The sequence below is a fragment of the Pristiophorus japonicus genome, chromosome 3, assembly GCF_044704955.1.
Source record: "Pristiophorus japonicus isolate sPriJap1 chromosome 3, sPriJap1.hap1, whole genome shotgun sequence".
Taxonomy (NCBI): Eukaryota; Metazoa; Chordata; class Chondrichthyes; family Pristiophoridae; genus Pristiophorus; species Pristiophorus japonicus.
Genome location: NC_091979.1, coordinates 221,366,657 through 221,387,626, shown reverse-complemented (window position 1 = coordinate 221,387,626; position 20,970 = coordinate 221,366,657). Strand labels below are relative to the sequence as shown.

The 20,970-nt window shown below is 46.9% G+C and overlaps 1 protein-coding gene across 1 annotated transcript in view; it reads left to right on the top strand.

Annotated features, from left to right (window-relative positions):
- The window catches only part of hk1 (hexokinase 1), a 154,093-nt gene that overhangs the window by 124,768 nt on the left and 8,355 nt on the right, over positions 1-20,970 (top strand). The window contains exon 14 of the mRNA XM_070876301.1: positions 20,801-20,900. Coding sequence (XP_070732402.1) covers positions 20,801-20,900 — 100 coding nt within the window. The remainder of the gene's footprint in view (positions 1-20,800; positions 20,901-20,970) is intronic.

Here is a 20,970-nt window from a genome sequence, read left to right as displayed (position 1 = left end):
GTTAAGGAAGTGGCTGTAGAATAGTGGATGCATTGGTGGTCATTTTACAACATTCTATAGACTCTCGATCAGTTCCTATGGATTGGAGGGTAGCTAATGTAACCCCACTTTTTTAAAAAAGGAGGGAGAGAGAAAACAGGGAATTATAGACTGGTTAGCCTGACATCGGTAGTGGGGAAAATGTTGGAATCAATTAAAGATGTAATAGCGCATTTCAAAAGCAGTGACAGGATCAGTCCAAGTCAGCATGGATTTATGAAAGGGAAATCATGCTTGACAAATCTTCTAGAATTTTTTGAGAATTTAACTAGTAGAGTGGACAAGGGAGAACCAGTGGATGTGGTGTATTTGGACTTTCAAAAGGCTTTTGACAAGGTCCCACACAAGAGATTAGTGTGCAAAATTAAAGCACATGGTACTGGGGTAATGTATTGAGGTGGATAGAGAACTGGTTGGCAGACAGGAAGCAAAGAGTAGGAATAAACAGGTCCTTTTCAGAATGGCAGGACTTGACATATGAAGAAAGACTGGATCGACTAGGCTTATATTCACTGGAATTTAGAAGAATGAGAGGGGATCTCACAGAAACATAAAAATTTCTGACGGGATTGGACAGGTTAGATGCAGGAAGAATGTTCCCAATGTTGGGCAAGTCCAGAACCAGGGGTCACAGTCTAAGGATAAGGGGTAAGCCATTTAGGACCGAGATGAGGAGAAACTTCTTCACTCAGAGAATTGTGAACCTGTGGAATTCTCTACCACAGAAAGTTGTTGAGGCCAGTTCGTTAGATATATTCAAAAGGGAGTTAGATGTGGCCTTTTCGGTTAAAGGGATCAAGGGGTATGGAGAGAAAGCAGGAATGGGGTACTGAAGTTGCATGATCAGCCATGATCTTATTGAATGGTGGTGCAGGCTTGAAGGGCCGAATGGCCTACTCCTGCACCTATTTTCTATGTTTTTATGTTATCGAATGCCTTCTGGAAATCGAAATACACCACATCCACTGGTTCCCCCTTATCCACCCTGCTCGTTACATCCTCAAAGAGCTCCAGCAAATTTGTCAAACATGATTTCCCCTTCATAAAACCATGCTGACTCTGCTTGATTGAATCATGCTTTTCCAAATGTCCCGCAACTGCCTCCTTAATAATGGACTCCAGCATTTTCCCAACGACAGATGTTAGGCTAACTGGCCTATAATTTCCTGCTTTCTATCTGACTCCTTTTTTAAATAGGGGTGTTACATTTGTGGTTTTCTAATCCACTGGGACCTCCTCAGAATCCAGGGAATTTTGGTAGATTATAACCAATGCATCCACTATCTCTGCAGCCACTTCTTTTAGGACCTTAGGATGCAAGCCATCAGGTCCAGGGGACTTGTCCACCTTTAGTTCTATTATTTTACCGAGTACAACTACTTTAGTGATTGTGTTAAGTTCCTCCTTCCCTATAGCCCCTTGATTATCCCCTATTGGGGTACCATTAGTGTCTTCTACCATGAAGACTGATACAAAATATTTGTTCAAAGTCTCTGCCATTTCCCTGATCCCCATTATTAATTCCCCAGTCCCATCCTCTAGGGGACCAACATTTACTTTAGCCACTCTTTTTTCTTTTTTATGTACCTGTAGAAACTCTTGCTATCTGTTTTTATATTTCGTGCTAATTTACTTTCATTATCTTCCCTCTCTTTTTATAAATTTTTTAGTCGTTCTTTGCTGGCCTCCACTAGTCTTGGCCACATTGTATGCTCTTGTTTTCAATTTGATATAATCTCTGATTTCCTTAGTTAGCCATGGATGGTTATCCCTTCTTTAATAACTTTTCCTTCTGCTTGCGATACATTTTTGTTGAGAGTTATGAAATATATCATTAAATGTCTGCCACTGCTCATCAACAATTCCACTCTTTAATCTATTTTCCCAGTCCACTTTAGCCAACTCTGCCCTCATACCTTTGTACTCTCCTTTATTTAAGCTTAGTTAAAGATCCAACTTTTTCACCCTCCAATTAAATTTGAAATTCAATCATGTTATGGTCACTCATTTCTAGAGGATCCTTTACTTGGAGATCATTCATTAATCCTGTCTCATTACACAGTACCAGATCTAAGATAGCCTGCTCCGTGGTTGGTTCCGCAACGTACTGTTCAACAAAATTATCCTGGATACACTCTCTGAACTTTTCCTCAAGGCTACCCTGGCCAATTTGCTTTGTCCAATCAATATGAAACATAGAAACATAGAAAATAGGTGCTGGCGCATGCCATTCGGCCCTTTTGAGCCTGCACCACCATTCAATATGATCATGGCTGATCATGCAAATTCAGTACCCCACTCCCGCCTTCTCTCCATACCCCTTGATCCCTTTAGCCGTAAGGGCCACATCTAACTCCCTTTTGAATATATCCAACGAACTGGACTCAACAACTTTGTGGTGGAGAATTCCACAGTTTCACAATTCTCTGGGTGAAAAAGTTTCTCCTCATCTCGGCCCTAGATGGCTTACCCCTTATCCTTAGACTGTGACCCCTGGTTCTGGACTTTCCCAACATCGGGAACATTCTTCCTGCATCTAACCTGTCCAATCCCGTCAGAATTTTATATGCTTCTATGAGATCCTCTCTCGTTCTTCTAAATTCCAGTGAATATAAGCCTAGTCGATCCAGTCTTTCTTCATATGTCAGTCCTGCCATCCCGGGAATCGGTCTGGTGAACCTTCGCTGCACTCCCCCAATAGCAAGAATGTCCTTCCTCAGATTACGAGACCAAAACTGCACACAATATTCAAGGTGTGGTCTCACCAAGGCCCTGTACAACTGCAGCAAGACCTCCCTGCTCCTATATTCAAATCCTCTCGCTATGAAGGCCAACATTCCCTTTGCTTTCTTAACTGCCTGCTATATCTGCATGCCTACTTTCAATGACTGATGTACCATGACATCCAGGTCTCGTTGCACCTCCCCTTTTACTAATCTGTCAGCATTCAGATAATCTGCCTTCCTGTTTTTGCCACCAAAGTGGATAACCTCACACTTATCCACATTATACTGCATCCGCCATGCATTTGCCCACTCACCTAAACTGTCCAAGTCCCCCTGCAGCCTCTTAGCATCCTCCTCACAGCTCACACTGCCACCCAGCTTAGTATCATCTGCAAACTTGGAGATATTACATTCAATTCCTTCAATTAATGTCTAAATCATTAATATATATTGTAAATAGCTGGGGTCCCAGCACTGAACCTTGCGTTACCCCACTAGTCACTGCCTGCCATTCTGAAAAGGACCCATTTATTCCCACTCTTTGCTTCCTGTCTGCCAACCAGTTCTCTATCCACGTCAATATATTACCCCCAATCCCATGTGCCTTAATTTTGCACACTAATCTCTTGTGTGGGACCTTGTCAAAAGCCTTTTGAAAGGCACACATCCATTGGTTCTCCCTTATCCACTCCACTAGAATTTTTTGAGGATATAACTGGAAGATTTATCAAGCTTGATTTCCCTTTCATAAATCCATGCTGACTTGGACCGATCCTGTCACTGTTTTCCAAATGCTCTGCTATTACATCTCTTATTGATTCCAGCATTTTCCCCACTACCCATGTCAGGCTAACCCGTTTGCAGTTCCCTTTTTTCTCTCTCCCTCCTTTTTTAAAAAGTGGGGTTACATTAGCTACCCTCCAATCCATAGGAACTGATCCAGAGTCCATGGAATGTTGGAAAATGACCATCAATGCATCTGCTATTTCTAGGGCCACTTCCTTAAGTACTCTGCGATGCAGACTATCAGGCCCTGGGGATTTATCGGCCTTCAATCGTATCAATTTCCTTAACACTATTTTCTGACTAATAAGGAGTTCCCTCAGTTCCTCCTTCTCGCTAGACCCTCGGTCCCCTAGTATTTTCGGGAGGTTATTTGTGTCTCCCTTAATGAAGACAGAACCAAAGTATTTGTTCAATTAGTCTTCCATTTCCTTGTTCCCCATTATGAATACACCTGATTCTGACTGCAATTTTTCACTAATTTTTTTTCTCTTCACATATCTATAGAAGTTTTTGCAGTCAGTTTTTATGTTCCCTGCAAGTTTACTCTCATATTTTATTTTCCTCCTCCTAATTAAACCCTTAGTCCTCCTTTGCTGAATTCTAAATTTCTCCCAGTCCTCAGGTTTGCTGCTTTTTCTGGCCAATTTATATGCCTCTTCCTTGGATTTAACACTATCCCTAATTTTCCTTGTTAGCCACGGTTGAGCCGCCTTCCCCGTTTTATTATTACGCCAGACAAGGATGTACAATTGTTGTAGTTCACCCATGTGATCTTTAAATGTCTGCCATTGCCTATCTACCGTCAACCCTTTAACTATCATTCGCCAGTTTATCCTAGCCAATTCACGTCTCATATCATCGAAGTTACCTTTCCTTAAGTTCAGGACCCTAGTCTTTGAATTAACTGTGTCACTCTCCATCTTAATGAAGAATTCGACCATATTATGGTCACTCTTCCCCAAGGGGCCTCGCACGACAAGATTGCTAATTAATCCTCTCTCATTACACAAGACCCAGTCTAGGATGGCCTGCTCTCTAATTGATTCCTCGACATATTGGTCTAGAAAACCATCCCTTATACACTCCAGGAAATCCTCCTTCACAGTATTGCTACCAGTTTGGTTAGCCCAATCTATATGTAGATTAAAGTCACCCATGATAACTGCTGTACCTTTATTGCACGCATCCCTAATTTCCTGTTTGATGCCATCCCCAACCTCACTACTATTGTTTGGTAGTCTGTACACAACTCCCACTAACGTTTTCTGCCCTTTGGTGTTTCGCAGCTCTACCCATACAGATTCCACATCATCCAAGCTAATGTCCTTCCTTACTATTGCATTAATCTTCTCTTTAACCAGTAACGCTACCCCACCTCCTTTTCCTTTCTGTCTTTCCTTCCTGAATATTGAATACCCCTAGATGTTGAGTTCCCAGCTTGGTCACCCTGGAGCCATGTCTCCAAAACCCAATTATATTCATTAACAGCGATCTGCGCAGTTAATTCATCCACCTTATTACGAATGCTCTTCGCATTGAGACGCAGAGCCTTCAGGCTTGTTTTTTTTTTTAGCACACTTTGTCCTGTTAGAATTATGTTGTAAAGTGGCCCTTTTTGATTTTTGCACTTGATTTCTCTGCCCTCCACTCTCGCTTTTCTCCTTCCTACCTTTTGCTTCTGCCGCCTTTTTACTTCCCTCTGCCTCCCTGCATAGATTCCCATCCCCCTACCATATTAGTTTAAACCCTCCCCAGCAGCACTAGCAAACACTCCGCCCAGGACATCGGTTCCGGTCCTGGCCAGGTACAGACCGTCCAGTTTGTACTGGTCCCATCTCCCCCAGAACCGGTTCCGATGTTCCAGGAATTTGAAGCCCTCTCCCTTGCACCATTCCTCAAGCCACCTATTCATCTTAACTATCCTGCTATTCCTACTCTGACTAGCACGTGGCACTGGTAGCAATCCTGCGATTACTACCTTTTTGAGGTCCTACTTTTTAATTTAACTCCTAGCTCCCTAAATTCAGCTTGTAGGACCTCATCCTGTTTTTTAACCTATATGCACCATGACAGCTGGCTGTTTACCCTCCCCCTCCAGAATGCCCTGCAGCCGCTCCGAGACATCCTTGACCCTTGCACCAGGGAGGCAACATACCATCCTGGAGTCTCGGTTGCAGCCGCAGAAACGCCAATCTATTCCCCTTACAAGATTAAAATCGCCCATGATTATTGCCGTTCCTTTTTTGCAAGCATAAATGGGAGAAGGGCTGCCATGTGTTGGAAGTGGGGGATGAATGCATGGAGGCTGCAACTTGCAGACTTCCAGAAGGAAAAGAGCAGCAGGCGCTGGCGCATTCAAGGTGAGAGCGCATTAAAGGTGGGCCTTCACTTACCCACATCAGCGTCAGCAGTACCCTGGCCCACAGGGAAGGCACCATGTCCGCCTCGACCCTCTCCTCCAAAGGCGTGAGGACATTGATGACTGCCTCGCCAACCCCCGCTTTGCTCGACTCTATTGTGAGCCAGTTTGGCCTGCAAAACAAAGAATGGTTGGTGAGTAGCACTGTGATGATGCATCAGAATTGAGTGCACAAATGTTGTCCCTTACATGCAGCTTTAAGTGTGAGATGAAAGGGAGCCTCCATTGCGAGAACACACACACATATTTATAGAGAGAGAGGCGTGAACAATGAAATGCTGCTTCAGTGACTAAACAGTGAGGATGGGAATTAAGAGAATGTTGAAGGAGAGGCTCACAGATGCAAGGTCAGCAGTTGGTGGAAGAGGTATGCACTTTCATAAGACAGATGATATCATTGAATCGTTTCCTGCACTGCATGGGAGTCCTCTCATGAATGGAGGTGCCTGAGACCTCCCCTGCAATCTTTCTCCATGCATTGCTTAATACCTCCCGAATTGGTCTCCCCACGTCGGGATACAGCAGTCTCCTCCTGCCCTCGACACCTTGCATAAAGGTCTCCAGCTCGTCATCGGTAAAGTAGCTTGCCCTCCTTGCTCCTCTAGCATAGCCACCCTGAAAGTAAACTCCTTCCCTCCTCAGTGCCTAGCTGCAAACTCTGTCCTTTAAGAAGGCCAGGGAGCACCTGGCTCATTAGATCCACATTACTAAGCTGCTGAATTTCTCCATGGTGATCCCGCTTCACTCAAGACACCCACACCACTGCAAAGTAGAGTGCAGCCGCTCGTTAGTGCAGGAACCCATTTTTTAGGTGTTTTTGGTGAATTTCGATCGGGTGCCCACCAAAAAAGTTTTGGCGATGATGGCCCCAAAAAGTCAGGAGATGCGCTAGCTTTCTTGTGGACATGAATTTCAACCCCGCCATCTCTTCTTCTTCTTAGGCAGTCCCTTGGAGTCGAGGATGACTTGCTTCCACAATAAAAATGAGTTCTCAGGTGACTGATAAGTCCAAAGCGGGACCTACAATCTCTGACACAGGTGGGGCAGACAGTGATTGATTGAACGGTGGGTGGGGTATTGGGTTGCCGTGTGCTCGATCCGCTGTCTATGCTTGGCTTCAGCTTGCTCCCAGCGAAGAGATTTGAGGAGTTCGGCGCCTTCCCGGATGCCTTTCCTGCACTTTGTGCGGTTTTGGGCCAGGGATTCCCAGATGTCGGTGGGGATGTTTCACTTTTTCAAGGAGGTTTTGAGGGTATCCTTGAAGTGTTTCCTCATTCCATCTGGGGCTCGCTTGCCGTGTTGGAGCTCCGAGTAGAGCGCTTCTTTTGGGAGTCTCGTATTGGGCATGCGGACGATGTGGCCCGTCCACCAGAGCTGATCGAGCGTGGTCCGTGCTTCGATGCTGGGGATGTTGGCCTGAGCGAGAACACTTACGTTGGTGCACCTAACCTGCCAGTGGACTTGCAGGATCTTGCGGAGGCAGCATTGGTGGCACTTCGCCGGTGTTTTTAGGTGCCTACTATACATGGTCCATGTCTCTAAACCATTTAGGATGGAGGGCATCACTACTGCTCTGTAGACCATGAGCTTGGTGCCGGGTTTGAGGTCCTGGTCTTCAAAAGCACACTTCCTCAGGCAACCGATGGCTGCACTGGCACACTGAAGGCAGTGTTGGACCTCGTCGTCAATGTCTGTCCTTGTTGACAATAAGCTCCCAAGGTATGGAAAATGGTCCATGTTGTCCAAAGCCTCGTTGTGGGTTTTGATAATCGGGGGGCAGTGTTATGTGGCGGGGGCAGGTTGGTAGAGGACCTTTGTCGTACGGATGTTTAGTATAAGGCCCATGCTCTCGTACGCTTCGGTGAAGGTGTTGACGATGGCTTGGAGTTCGGCCTCCGCGTGTGTGCAGACACAAGCGTCGTCTGCTTACTGTAACTCAATGACAGAGGATGGGATGACCTTGGCCTGGAGGCAGCGGAGGTTGAACAGATTCCCATTTTGTTCTGTAGATTAGCTCCACTCCAGTGGGGAGCTTACTGAGGGTGAGATGGAGCATTGCAGCAAGGAAGATCAAGAAGAGCGTTGGTGCTTTGCTTTACCCCCAGTCCGCACGTGGATTGGGTATGCGGTGGATCCATTAGTCAGGATCACAGCTTGCATGTCGTGAAGCATAGAAACATAGAAAATAACTGCAGGAGTAGGCCATTCGGCCCTTCGAGCCTGCACCACCATTCAATAAGATCATGGCTGATTATTCACCTCAGTACCCCTTTCCTGCTTTCTCTCCATACCCCTTGATCCCTTTAGCTGTAAGGGCCATATCTAACTCCCTCTTCAATATATCCAATGAACTGGAATCAACAACTCTCTACGGTAGGGAATTCCACAGGCTAACAACTCTGAGTGAAGAAGTTTCTCCTCATCTCAGTCCTAAACGGCTTACCCCTTATCCTTAGACTGTGTCCCCTACTTCTGGACTTCCCCAACATCGGGAACATTCTTCCTGCATCTAACCTGTCCAGTCCCGTCAGAATTTTATATGTTTCTATGAGATCCCCTCACATCCTTCTAAACGCCAGTGAATAAAGGCCTAGTCGATCCAGTCTCTCCTCATATGTCAGTCCAGCCATCCCGGGAATCAGTCTGGTGAACCTTCGCTGCACTACCTCAATAGCAAGAACGTCCTTTCTCAGGTTATGAGACCAAAACCGAACACAATGTTGCAGGTGCGGCCTCACCAAGGCCCTGTACAACTCCCTGCTCTTATACTCAAAACCCCTAGCTATGAAGGCCAACATACCATTTTCCGCCTTCACTGCCAACTTTCAATGACTGATGTACCATAACACCCAGGTCTCGTTGTACCTCCCCTTTTCCTAATCTGCAGCCATTCAGATAATATTATGCCTTCGTGTTTTTGCCCCTAAAGTGGATAACCTCACATTTATCCAACATAAGAACATAAGAATTAGGAACAGGAGTAGGCCATCTAGCCCCTCGAGCCTGTTCCGCCATTCAACACGATCATGGCTGATCTGGCCGTGGACTCAGCTCCACTTACCCACCCGCTCCCCATAACCCTTAATTCCCTTATTGGTTAAAAATCTATCTATCTATGACTTGAATACATTCAATGAGCTAGCCTCAACTGCTTCCTTGGGCAGAGAATTCCACAGATTCACAATCCTCTGGGAGAAGAAATTCCTCTCAACTCGGTTTTAAATTGGCTCCCCCGTATTTTGAGGCTGTGCCCTCTAGTTCCAGTCTCCCCGATCAGTGGAAACAACCTCTCTGCCTCCATCTTGTCTGTCCCTTTCATTATTTTAAATGTTTCTATAAAATCACCCCTCATCCTTCTGAACTCCAACGAGTAAAGACCCAATCTACTCAATCTATCATCATAAGGTAACCCCCTCATCTCCGGAATCAGCCTAGTGAATCGTCTCTGTACCCCCTCCAAAGCTAGTATATCCTTCCTTAAGTAAGGTGACCAAAACTGGACGCAGTACTCCAGGTGCGCCCTCACCAATACCCTGTACAGTTGCAGCAGGACTCCCTGCTTTTGTACTCTATCCTTCTCGCAATGAAGGCCAACATTCCATCCTAATTACCTGCTGCACCTGCAAACTAACTTTTTTTTGGGATTCATGCACAAGGATTCTGCCAACGTCCGCCACGCGGCCGATGCCATCGAGTCACTAAAAACAGCTCTGGGCCCTGACTCCATTAGGTGCATCGAGGAGGCTCAAGTACGTGGGGAGATCCCGTCCGAACTGACCCCCGTCCGGACGGAATTCCTCATCGGCGCCAAACCCCGGAACCTCCCTCGGGGGCCGGCGCCTCACAACTTGAGCCGCCTCGGGGAAATCCCCTCCGTGCCTTTCAGTTCCGCGCGGAGGGGTTTCCTGTACGGGCTGCTCCTGCACACCCTTAACTTTGCCATCCTCGCCGGCCTTCCGGACACGCCATGGCGTACCATCTTGCCGTCCGGAGGAGGCGGGGGTCCCCGATGGAGGGCACTCTACGCAGGGGTCCTCCCACTATTCATCGGGGACTTGGCCTGGAGGGTGGTGCACGGAGCAGTGCCGTGCAATAAATTTTTAAGCCGGTTCACGGACTCCCAGGCCGCCTGCAATTTCTGCGGTCTGGAAGAGTCCGTGTTCCATGTTTTTATGGAATGCACAAGGTTGCAGCCCCTGTTTTATTATTTGAAGGGGCTGCTCCTGAAATTCTGGCTGCACTTCAGTCCCACTCTCCTGATCTTTGGGCACCCTGTGCGGAGGGGAGCGGGTAGGTCCGAAGGCCTCCTCGTAGGACTGCTCCTGGGCACGGCCAAGGGTGTCATCAGCAGTTCCAGGCAGCGGGCGGTCGAGGGGGTCGTTCAACCTGACTGCCTGCCTCTCTTCCGCTCTTACATCCGGTCCAGGGTGTCCTTGGAGATGGAGCACGCGGTGTCCACCGGTACGCTCGCGGCCTTCCACGAGAGGTGGGCACCGGAGGGACTGGAGTGCATCATCACGCCCGGCAACCAAATTTTAATTTGATTTTAAGTTTTAAAGTTTAATTTGTTTTAATTGCCGGTGCTTTTAGTGTCCCCCTCCCCTTTTATAGGGGGCACTGGAAAAAATTTGATTTTAGCGCCCCAAAAAAAAAACCAAAAAAAAAAGGAAAAAAAAAAAGGGGGCCTTGAAAATGTCAGCTGTGTCACCCAGGCGGGTGGCACGGTTTAATGTTTATGTTATTTTCAGGTAAACTCAAAAGAGTTTCATGCACAAGGACCCCCAGGTCCCTCTGCACTGCAGCATGTTGTAATTTCTCCCCATTCAAATAATATTCCCTTTCACTTTTTTTTTCCCCCAAGGTGGATGACCTCACATTTTCCGACATTCTATTCCATCTGCCAAATCTTAGCCCATTCGCTTAACCTATCCAAATCTCTTTGCAGCCTCTCTGTGTCCTCTACACAACCCGCTTTCCCACTAATCTTTGTGTCATCTGCAAATCTTGTTACACTACACTCTGTCCCCTCTTCCAGGTCATCTATGTATATTGTAAACAGTTGTGGTCCCAGCACCGATCCCTGTGGCACACCACTAACCACTGATTTCCAACCCTAAAAGGACCCATTTATCCTGACTCTCTGCTTTCTGTTAGCCAGCCAATTCTCTATCCATGCTAATACATTTCCTCTGACTCCGCGTACCTTTATCTTCTGCAGTAACCTTTTGTGTGGCACCTTATTGAATGCCTTTTGGAACTCTAAATACACTGCATCCATCGGTACACCTCTATCCACCATGCTCGTTATATCCTCAAAGAATTCCAGTAAATTAGTTAAACATGATTTCCCCTTCATGAATCCATGTTGCGTCTGCTTGATTGCACTATTCCTATCTAGATGTCCCGCTATTTCTTCCTTAATGATAGTTTCAAGCATTTTCCCCACTACAGATGTTAAACTAACCGGCCTATAGTTACCTGCCTTTTGTCTGTCCCCTTTTTTAAACAGAGGCGTTATATTAGCCGCTTTCCAATCCGATGGATTGGATCAGAGGCATGGACAATGTACAGAAGGCACCTCAAGTCGCTGGAGAAATATCACTAACGATGTCTCCGCAAGATCCTGCAATCCCCTGGGAGGACAGGCGCACCAACATCAGTGTACTCGCCCAGGCTAACATCCCCAGTGGTAACAACAAGCACTGACCACACTCGATCAGCTTCACTGGGCAGGCCACGTAGTTCACATGCCAGACACGAGGCTCCCTAAGCAATTGCTCTATGCGCAGCTCCTTCACGGCAAACGAGCCAAAGGTGGGCAGCGGAAACGTTACAAGGACACCCTCAAAGCCTCCCTGATAAAGTGCGACACCACCACCGACACCTGGGAGTCCCTAGCCGAAGACTGCCCTAGGTGGAGAAAGTGCATCCGGGAAGGCGTTGAGTGAAGAGGTCAGGCGCAGGCAGCGGAAGGAGCATGCGACAAATCAGTCCCACCCCCCTTCCCCCGACTAATGTCTGTCCCACCTGTGACACGGTCTGTGGCTCTCGCATTGGGACTGTTCAGCCACCAAAGGACTCACTTTAGGAGTAGAAGCAAGTCTTCCTCGATTCCGAGGGACTGCCTATGATGATGATGAGAGATTGTTGGTAGCTGGGTGATGAGAATTGAGCAGTGGTTGTGGCTAGTGGTGTAGTTGGTAGAATGTGCCATTTGATGATGAACTTGCTGACCTTGATCAATCCTGTCTGATCGTTAAAGAACTTCCTGGATTGCATCCATTTTATTGGAGCCATACACCTGGCATTGATCTTCACCACTAATTCTTCCCACTGCCTCCTGAGCATCTGTCTGGAGGGCCTCCTGCCCCCCTACCTATATAGGACATCTCTCCTCCTCCTCATCTTGCACCAAGACCTCCAGTGCATTGTCTGAATATCTTGGTGAACGGTTTCTCATATGTTCAGCCATTGCTCAAAGTTTCACCGCTCAGATTCACATTTGAAAAAGCTCTCACCACTTCTTGCAGACACAATGCACCTCCCATTTAAGAGATACAGGCTGCCTTTAATTAGCGCTAGCCACTCGCAATATCGGGTCCTCTGCTGATGCGTGCAGCCAGTGAACAGCGCTGGTATTATTGGTTGCATGCAGCCAATCATTTAACACGGCAGGCAACACAAATTTAACGTTGCCTGCAACGCAATGAACGGGCGTGGGTTAATCATGTACCGTGATCCCCACACCCGTTTTCAGGGGTGAGCCAATTCAATCCCCAGAAACTTTAAAGGGGCCGAAATTGGTTGACATACCACCTGCGGACCGCCGGCGTAACGCCTAAAAGAGCGATTTCGGTCAGAAAACAGCTACATACCGCTTGGCGGAATGTTCACAATGACATACCGCTGAGCGGCATGCACACCGTCCGCTGTGCAGGACCGCCTGCAGCCCGCCCAAAAAGTGCAATTTTCATCGCATACCGCTGACATACCACCAGAACTGCATACCGTTCTGGAAAAGGGATTTTACGCGATGGTGCGTGGCCGGGAATGGACGGATTGCACGGAGCCGCCATTTTGGAAATCGGGAACTGTCAGCTAAAGTAGCAGCTCTATATCTCTGAGGTAAAAAGTGATTTTAGAGTGCGATTTTGATTGGAAAAGGTATATTTACTATTACCGAGTAAATTATTAAGATAGAAAGGCATTTTATTATTTTTTTGATTGAAAAATATTGTGGAGATTTAAAAAGATTGGGGCCTGTGTTATCTCGGCCTATATTGATGACAACCTGTCTAATGGAGGAACCAGATGTGAGGAAGTTTATTGAGCAGATTATAAGGCTCATTGAAGAGGTTGCAGAATGAGGAGGAGGAGGCTTGACCCGCAAAGAATCTTCAGGGAGAAGTGTTCATACTTGGGGCCTGACCGATCGACAGTGTGTCCGAAGGCTGCGCTTCCGAAAAGAGGTAATCACTGAGATTTGTCAGTTCATTAAGGCAGACCTGCAGCCCGGTAGCACCAATATTACTGCATTCTCTGTCGAGATGAAGGTGACTGTGGCACTTTCCTTTTATACATGTGGGTCTTTTCAATCATCAGTTGGGGACATAGTGCTATTTCTCAGTACGCTACTTGTCGGTGCATGCACTGTATGCACACCGGACGGAATTTATAAACTTCCCAATGACGAGGGAGGATCAGAGTGACAGGGCTTTGGGATTTGCGCACATTGCCAGTTTCCCCAAGGTGCCGGATGCTATTGACTGTACCCATATTGCCCTGTGAGCACCATTACAGGAGGCGGTGTACCGAAACCATAAGGGATTTCACTCCCTCAACGTGCAGCTCGTATCCGACCAAACACAGCGCATAATGGCAGTAAATGCCAACTTTCCAGGGAGCATCCATGATGCGCATATCTTGCGGGAGAGCACTGTGTCTCACTTATTGAAGTCTGAGCCACAAGGTGAATGCTGGATGCTCAGTGACAAAGGGTACCTGGCCCTTGACCTCCCCCCCCCCCCTCTAGAACCCTTCGACAGAAACTGAGCAACAATACAATAAAAGCCATATAGCCACACGTAACATAATTAAAATTGGAGTGGTAGAGCAGCGCTTTCGATGCTTGGACCACTCGGGAGGCAGGCTGTAATACTACCCTGAGCAGGTTGCTAAGTTCACAGTGGTGTGCTGCATGTTGCATAATTTAGCAATCATGTGGGGACAGGAATTGTCATGGGGACTGCGGGACTACTTGAGGAGAGTGCAGGAGCCGGAGGAGGAAGAAGAGGACAACGAGGGGCAGGAGGATCACGAGCCTGCAAATGTACCCATGGCACCACCCCAAACACCACAGCGGAGCTTATGCCACTGTAAAGTTCTTACATTAGCAGCTCATAAATGAATGCTTTGCTGCGTTTTGGGATCCTCATTACTGTTACCTCAGAAGATTGACACTGTACAAGAGTGGCTAAATTCAATTCAAACCTTTATCCAAAAATTTTAAAAATAGACTATTTCAAAACTTTGTAAAAAAAAATTAACAACTGTTACCACTTTAATAAAAACTTTAACAAAACTTACAAAACTTTATCAAACATTTTATAACTTTAGTAACAAACCCCTTACTTTCCCCGTCCACGCCCTCTACCCCCTCCGCAGCCGCGTGGTACACCACTCTTGGGACTATTCCCCCAACCTCCCCCTGCCTTTCTTACTGCCGCCCTTTCCTTTCCCAGTGCCCGTAGGCATGGACCTCCCCGGGTTTATACCAAGCTGGCATCCAGCACCGCACCCCAAGTGCCATGGCTGTCGTTGGGAGGGGGAGTGAGACATTGCAGGCGCAATAACTGGGGTCTCAGGAGAAGCTCGCGATGTGGAAGGTGAGGCTTCAGAGCTGGGAGATGATGTCAACTCCCCACCCTCAGGTGCTGTCGACCTGACTACTATGGCACGTGGAGGGGGGTTCTGCGCCATGTCCCGATCCTGTCAATTGCCGCATGGCTTCGATGGCGTTGGCGGTTCGCTCCATCGCAGCGATCATATTGTCGCTCTAATAGAGCCGCGATATTAGTGGCTATTGTAGTCATGGCCTTGAGCAGCTCTTGACCTATGTCGACACTGGCCTGTGACAGGCACACCATGTCCTGGTACACGCCTACAGCAACCAACCATTCTTGCACCAACCTCCATTGCTGCGGCAAAGGCACTGCAACACTGAAGGGTGCCTTGCTGCACACAGCTTGATCCGGCAGAATCAGAGGAGCCATGGGGGAGTTTCCTGAATATAGACTCCGTGGTGGTGGAGGATGCTCCAGCTGTCCTACATGGAGCTGTCTCCACCACCAGCTCCACCTCCACTGGCTGCTGGATCAGCAGCTCTTCATGTTCTTCTTCCTCGTCCTCATCAGGAGAGGGCTGAGTGACGCCAGAGGTGGGGGCAGTGGGTCTGACTCATTGGAGTCTGGAAGTACAAAACAACATTTTAAAAAGCTTGGCAGTAGGGAAGGGGTGAGGGTTACATTCGTACATAGTACAGTGACTTATCGCAGTCTTACTTAAATGTCCACCACTGCTGCAGTGCTGCATTACATATCGCAGACTGAATACATATAGGCATTGCGTTGCATGCCCCCAACATTCCAGTACATCACATGAGGCCAACATTACAGTGCAATAAACTTACATTACATTACATCAGGCCAACATTACAATTACAGTTAGATTACATGACATGATAGGACCACAATACAGACTGTATTTTATTCTGTGCTGGGGCCCCAGCTGTTTACATTGTACATTAATGATTTAGACGAGGGGATTAAATGTTGTATCTCCAAATTTGCGGATGACATTAAGTTGGGTGGCAGTGTGAGCTGCGAGGAGGATGCTATGAGGCTGCAGAGTGACTTGGATAGGTTAGGTGAGTGGGCAAATGCATGGCAGATGAAGTATAATGTGGATAAATGTGAGGTTATCCACTTTGGTGGTAAAAACAGAGAGACAGACTATTATCTGAATGGTGACAGATTAGGAAAAGGGGAGGTGCAACGAGACCTGGGTGTCATGGTACATCAGTCATTGAAGGTTGGCATGCAGGTACAGCAGGCAGTTAAGAAAGCAAATGGCATGTTGGCCTTCATAGCGAGGGGATTTGAGTACAGGGGCAGGGAGGTGTTGCTGCAGTTGTACAGGGCCTTGGTGAGGCCACACCTGGAGTATTGTGTATAGTTTTGGTCTCCTAACTTGAGGAAGGACATTCTTGCTATTGAGGGAGTGCAGCGAAGATTCACCAGACTGATTCCCGGGATGGTGGGACTGACCTATCAAGAAAGACTGGATCAACTGGGCTTGTATTCACTGGAGTTCAGAAGAATGAGAGGGGACCTCATAGAAACGTTTAAAATTCTGATGGGTTTAGACAGGTTAGATGAAGGAAGAATGTTCCCAATGTTGGGGAAGTCCAGAACCAGGGGTCACAGTCTAAGGATAAGGGGTAAGCCATTTAGGACCGAGATGAGGAGAAACTTCTTCACCCAGAGAGTGGTGAACCTGTGGAATTCTCTACCACAGAAAGTAGTAGAGGCCAATTCACTAAATATATTCAAAAGGGAGTTAGATGAAGTCCTTACTACTCGGGGGATCAAGGGGTATGGCGAGAAAGCAGGAAGCGGGTACTGAAGTGCATGTTCAGCCATGAACTCATTGAATGGCGGTGCAGGCTAGAAGGGCTGAATGGCCTACTCCTGCACCTATTTTCTATGTTTCTATGTTATTCAACTTGCCATCTTGTGTGAATGGGTCAGCTCCAATGCTGGTGGTGGCACAGTTGCTATCCCCAACCAGGGACAGGGCACGAATCTCGATATCTGTGAGCAGCTCCTGGGTTGTGGGGCCACCCTCCCGTGCAACGCTGATCGGCTGCTATTGCAGATGTCTTCCTCTGCAGAAAGGAAAGTAAATCAAAGTATAAATCTTCAATCCATTTAACATGGCACACACACACATTAAAAAAGCACTGCGTTGATCCTCTTCCCATTGTTTGAAAAGCACAAATACATCGCCGTAACCTTACAATAAATAACATCGTCCGTGTGACACTGAACATACATTTACATGGTACATAGCACATTGGCGGGGGAGTGCATAAATAAAATCATTACTTACTTTTGCAACCCTCACTAGGTCATTCCACCTTTTACGGCACCTTTCCCCAGTGCATACCATGGTACTTTTTGAGGACACAGCCTTCCCGATCTCATCCCAAATTCAGTTGTACTCCTTTGGGAGGGGCTTTCCACGACCACCCATGGTGAGGTCAGAGTACCTCTCTGTGATGTGCTCCAGAAGGGCAGGTAACTCCGTTTCATCGAAGGCAGGCGCTCTCAACCTCCCCTCCTTCTCCCGATATTCCTGCACTTGGATGTTTTCTTTAACATTGGCATAATATTTTTCTGGATATTAATTTTCCCTTCTTAAAAAATATCTGTTCTTGTGTTGAAACTGAATAATTATTAGTTCCTACCAATGTTTTTCCACTACTATCTATTTGCAAACTCACTTCGACTATCTTGTTGCTCCTTCTCACTCTCTCTCTCCTCCTCAACTCACTGATCCCCAAAATCGCGGGTAAAATGCTTGTGAAAAAAAAATCAGAAAAAATTAAAAAATTTGCACATGCGCAGTTCCGTGCTGCACCGCCCATCGAACAGAAAGATGCTTACCGCCCGATGCAGACCGCTGACATACTGCCGACATAACGGCGAAAAAATTTTCACCAGTTTTGCCTCCTTTGATCTCGACGGTATGCCGGCAGTGTGAAACGACATACCGCCGAGAAATGGGTGGACCATCGGTATCGACCATTTTCGGGCCCAAAATGTTTTGTCATCCCCAAGTATTAGCAAAAAGTAATTTCTAGCTTTAAGTTTTGCTTTGCTACTATCTAATTGATCATTATTAAGCAAAATCTTTCTCCACAATCATATTCCAGGAAAGAAATCAGCAAGATATAGATGTCATGGCTGTTGTCATAGAAACATATCAAATTCTGATGGGACTGGACAAGTTAGATGCAGGAAGAATGTTCCCGATGTTGGGGAAGTCCAGAACCAGGGATCACACTCTAAGGATAAGGGGTAGGCCATTTGGGACCGAGATGAGGAGAAACTTCTTCACTCAGAGGGTTGTTAACCTGTGGAATTCTCTACCGCAGAGAGTTGTTGATGCCAGTTTGTCAGATATATTCAAGAGGGAGTTAGATGTGACCCTTACAGCTAAAGGGATCAAGGGGTATGGAGAGAAAGCAGGAATGGGGTACTGAAGTTGCATGATCAGCCATGATCTTATTGAATGGCGATGCAGGCTCGAAGAGCCGAATGGCCCACTCCTGCACCTATTTTCTATGTTCTCACACCTGCAAAAGTAACCTTTATCACTGGAAACCACGTGTGTGGATATCGGGTGAGGGCAGGATCGGGCTTGGCTGTCACATTCGCTGTGCTCAGCCTGCCAGCACATACTCGGCGACACGGGAAGAAGGACTGGCTACTTGGCAAGGTACCAGAGGGTCATCAGCACTGGTGAATCGTGCTCCAGCATGAGGCACAGGAGAGGATGGAAGAATATTGGGTAAAATGGAAAAAACAGATGCTTCCCATCCTGGAGTCAGGAACAAAGGGGAATATTAATTTCAATCATTCCAGGGTTGACGTGAAATTAATTAGAAATACTCTGTTGAATCACATGTTTATTTCTGAAAGTTTCTTGATGCTTTTTTGTCTCAATATATTTTTCAGTTAAGTTCTTTAACAGCTTTTTTCTTCCTGAGGCAATTCTTGAAAATTCAGTTGAGGTGTGAAATCAAGTAACAAATTACAGTCAGGAGACTAGAGTGTGAATGAAAAGTGCATATGAATATATGTCATCAAACATACATCAGAAACAAGTAATGTGTTTCCCCTCCACCCAACAACTTCCTCCCATTCTGAAGGCACTGACCCCTGGGTTGTGGTCCCACAGACACTGACCCCTGGGTTGTGGTCCCACAGACTCTGACACCTGGGTTGTGGTTCCTCAGGCGCTGGTTGCCATTGAGTACCTCACTCATGGCCTGTTACATGTGTGAGGCTGGACACTGACTGTTACTTGACTACAGGAAACTTCAGAGTCTCCCACACGTGCAGTTTTCAGCAAGAATTGGATCCTTCATCACTTCCTAGGGCACTGAGGCCAATTATGTTTCGACCAGCACTGTAAGTGCTTGAGTTCGGCACAGTCCAGAATCAAGCCTTCAGGGTCTGTAGGATCCAGCATTTTGTTTTCTACGATACAACAGTGACTACACTTCAATAGAATTTCATTGGCTGTGAAGCCTGAGGTGGAGGAAAATGCTATACAAATGCAAGTTCTTCTATTTAGTCCACGCAGTGAATTTACCTCACCGTTCGAGGCAGTTATAAGGGACATTTTAATCATCCTAATTCATTATGCTCTCACATTTGTTTCTCTCTGGTTAATTGCGATGCAGTTTTCACTTCTCTTAGTCTTCAGGCGCACAGTAATCCAGGGCTCCCTTGTGAGACCCTGACCTCTGCCCTCTTAATGGGGTAGTGCAATACTAAGATGTTTTTTTAAAGTGACCATCTTCAGGGATCCAGGCACAGACCCTGTCTTGGATTCCCAGTGAAGTCACTTACACCTTTTCTGGAGACCATTATGCCTCATCTGACTCGGCATATCATCAGAGATACACCAAGTCGGTTCTCTCAGCGCAGGGAGACCCTGCCCTCAGTCAGGCTCCCTCTGTCATGGTGGCCTTGTAAGGATTGGGCCACCAGTATTTCCTAATCAAATCGGGGCCTGGTGTATGTATGGTATGTGAGAGTACGGCTGATTTTTATCTGGAGCAAACCGCCCCTTCAGAACATTTGTTGAAGTCCTTTGCTGCAGATATTCCAGCCAGGACAGCTCAGAGTAAGTGGAGGTGAAATTGGATATTGCATCTTATGGGGCGTTACACTTTTAAATGTTTGAAAAATTAGCACCAGGCGCCAATCATTTCAAAGTTTTAAATAATTCGGCGTTTGTGCTCCAAGAAGGAAGTGAAACGCTAAATCAAGCACTCCACTTCCTTCCTGGAGCGCAATCGGCAGCAGGCAGGGCGGTGAGTTCAGCAGTGCTACACACTGGGCCATGCGGTGCTGCCGTGTTGAAAGGCTCCTTCCCTCCCTTAAAGGGAAGGGCCATCACTGCAGGCTCTGCAAAGGAAGAACAACTTACCTTCTCCACGATCCTGGCAATCAGCCCGGCACTCGAGCATTACGGCAGGAACCCACGAAAAAAGCTGGAAGAAAAAAAGTACGTTTTTATTTTACTTACCTCGGCCACCTCGCCTTTAAGCATTACCCCCGAAGCAGCCGGCCGCCCGTTGCACACCTCCTGCAGCTGTCTGTGTTTTTGCCCGCCGATGCTGCAGGAGACTGAATGTAATTTGGGGTCTGGGGCGCTACGAGGCCAATGCACACAGCGATGATGTCACGAAGGAGATTGGTGTGCAATGCCATAGCGCTGCCACAAAACTCCCGCCGAATATGGCAGGAGTCACTGATCTCGCCCCATTTGTGCCCCGTTATCGCCCCCTAGGGGCGCTAACTGGAGGCGCAAAGGAACCCAATTTTGCCTCCACTAACTCCATCTAACTGATACAGATTGAACAGCAAGTGCTCGAGTGTGTTACATAGGAACTGGAATAGGTCATTCAACCCCTCGAGCCTGTTCTGCTGCTTCCCTATTGATGTCTTACTGAATTTTTTTATATTCTCACTAGGAGTTTGAACTTGATATTGTGTCGATTGTGAATGACACAGTTGGGACAATGATGACCTGTGCATATGAAGATCCACAGTGTGAAGTTGGTATGATTGTCGGTGAGTAACTTACTGTGAACCTTCTCACACCTGCAGCATTTAACTGGTTTATGGTTTAAGCATGATGAAA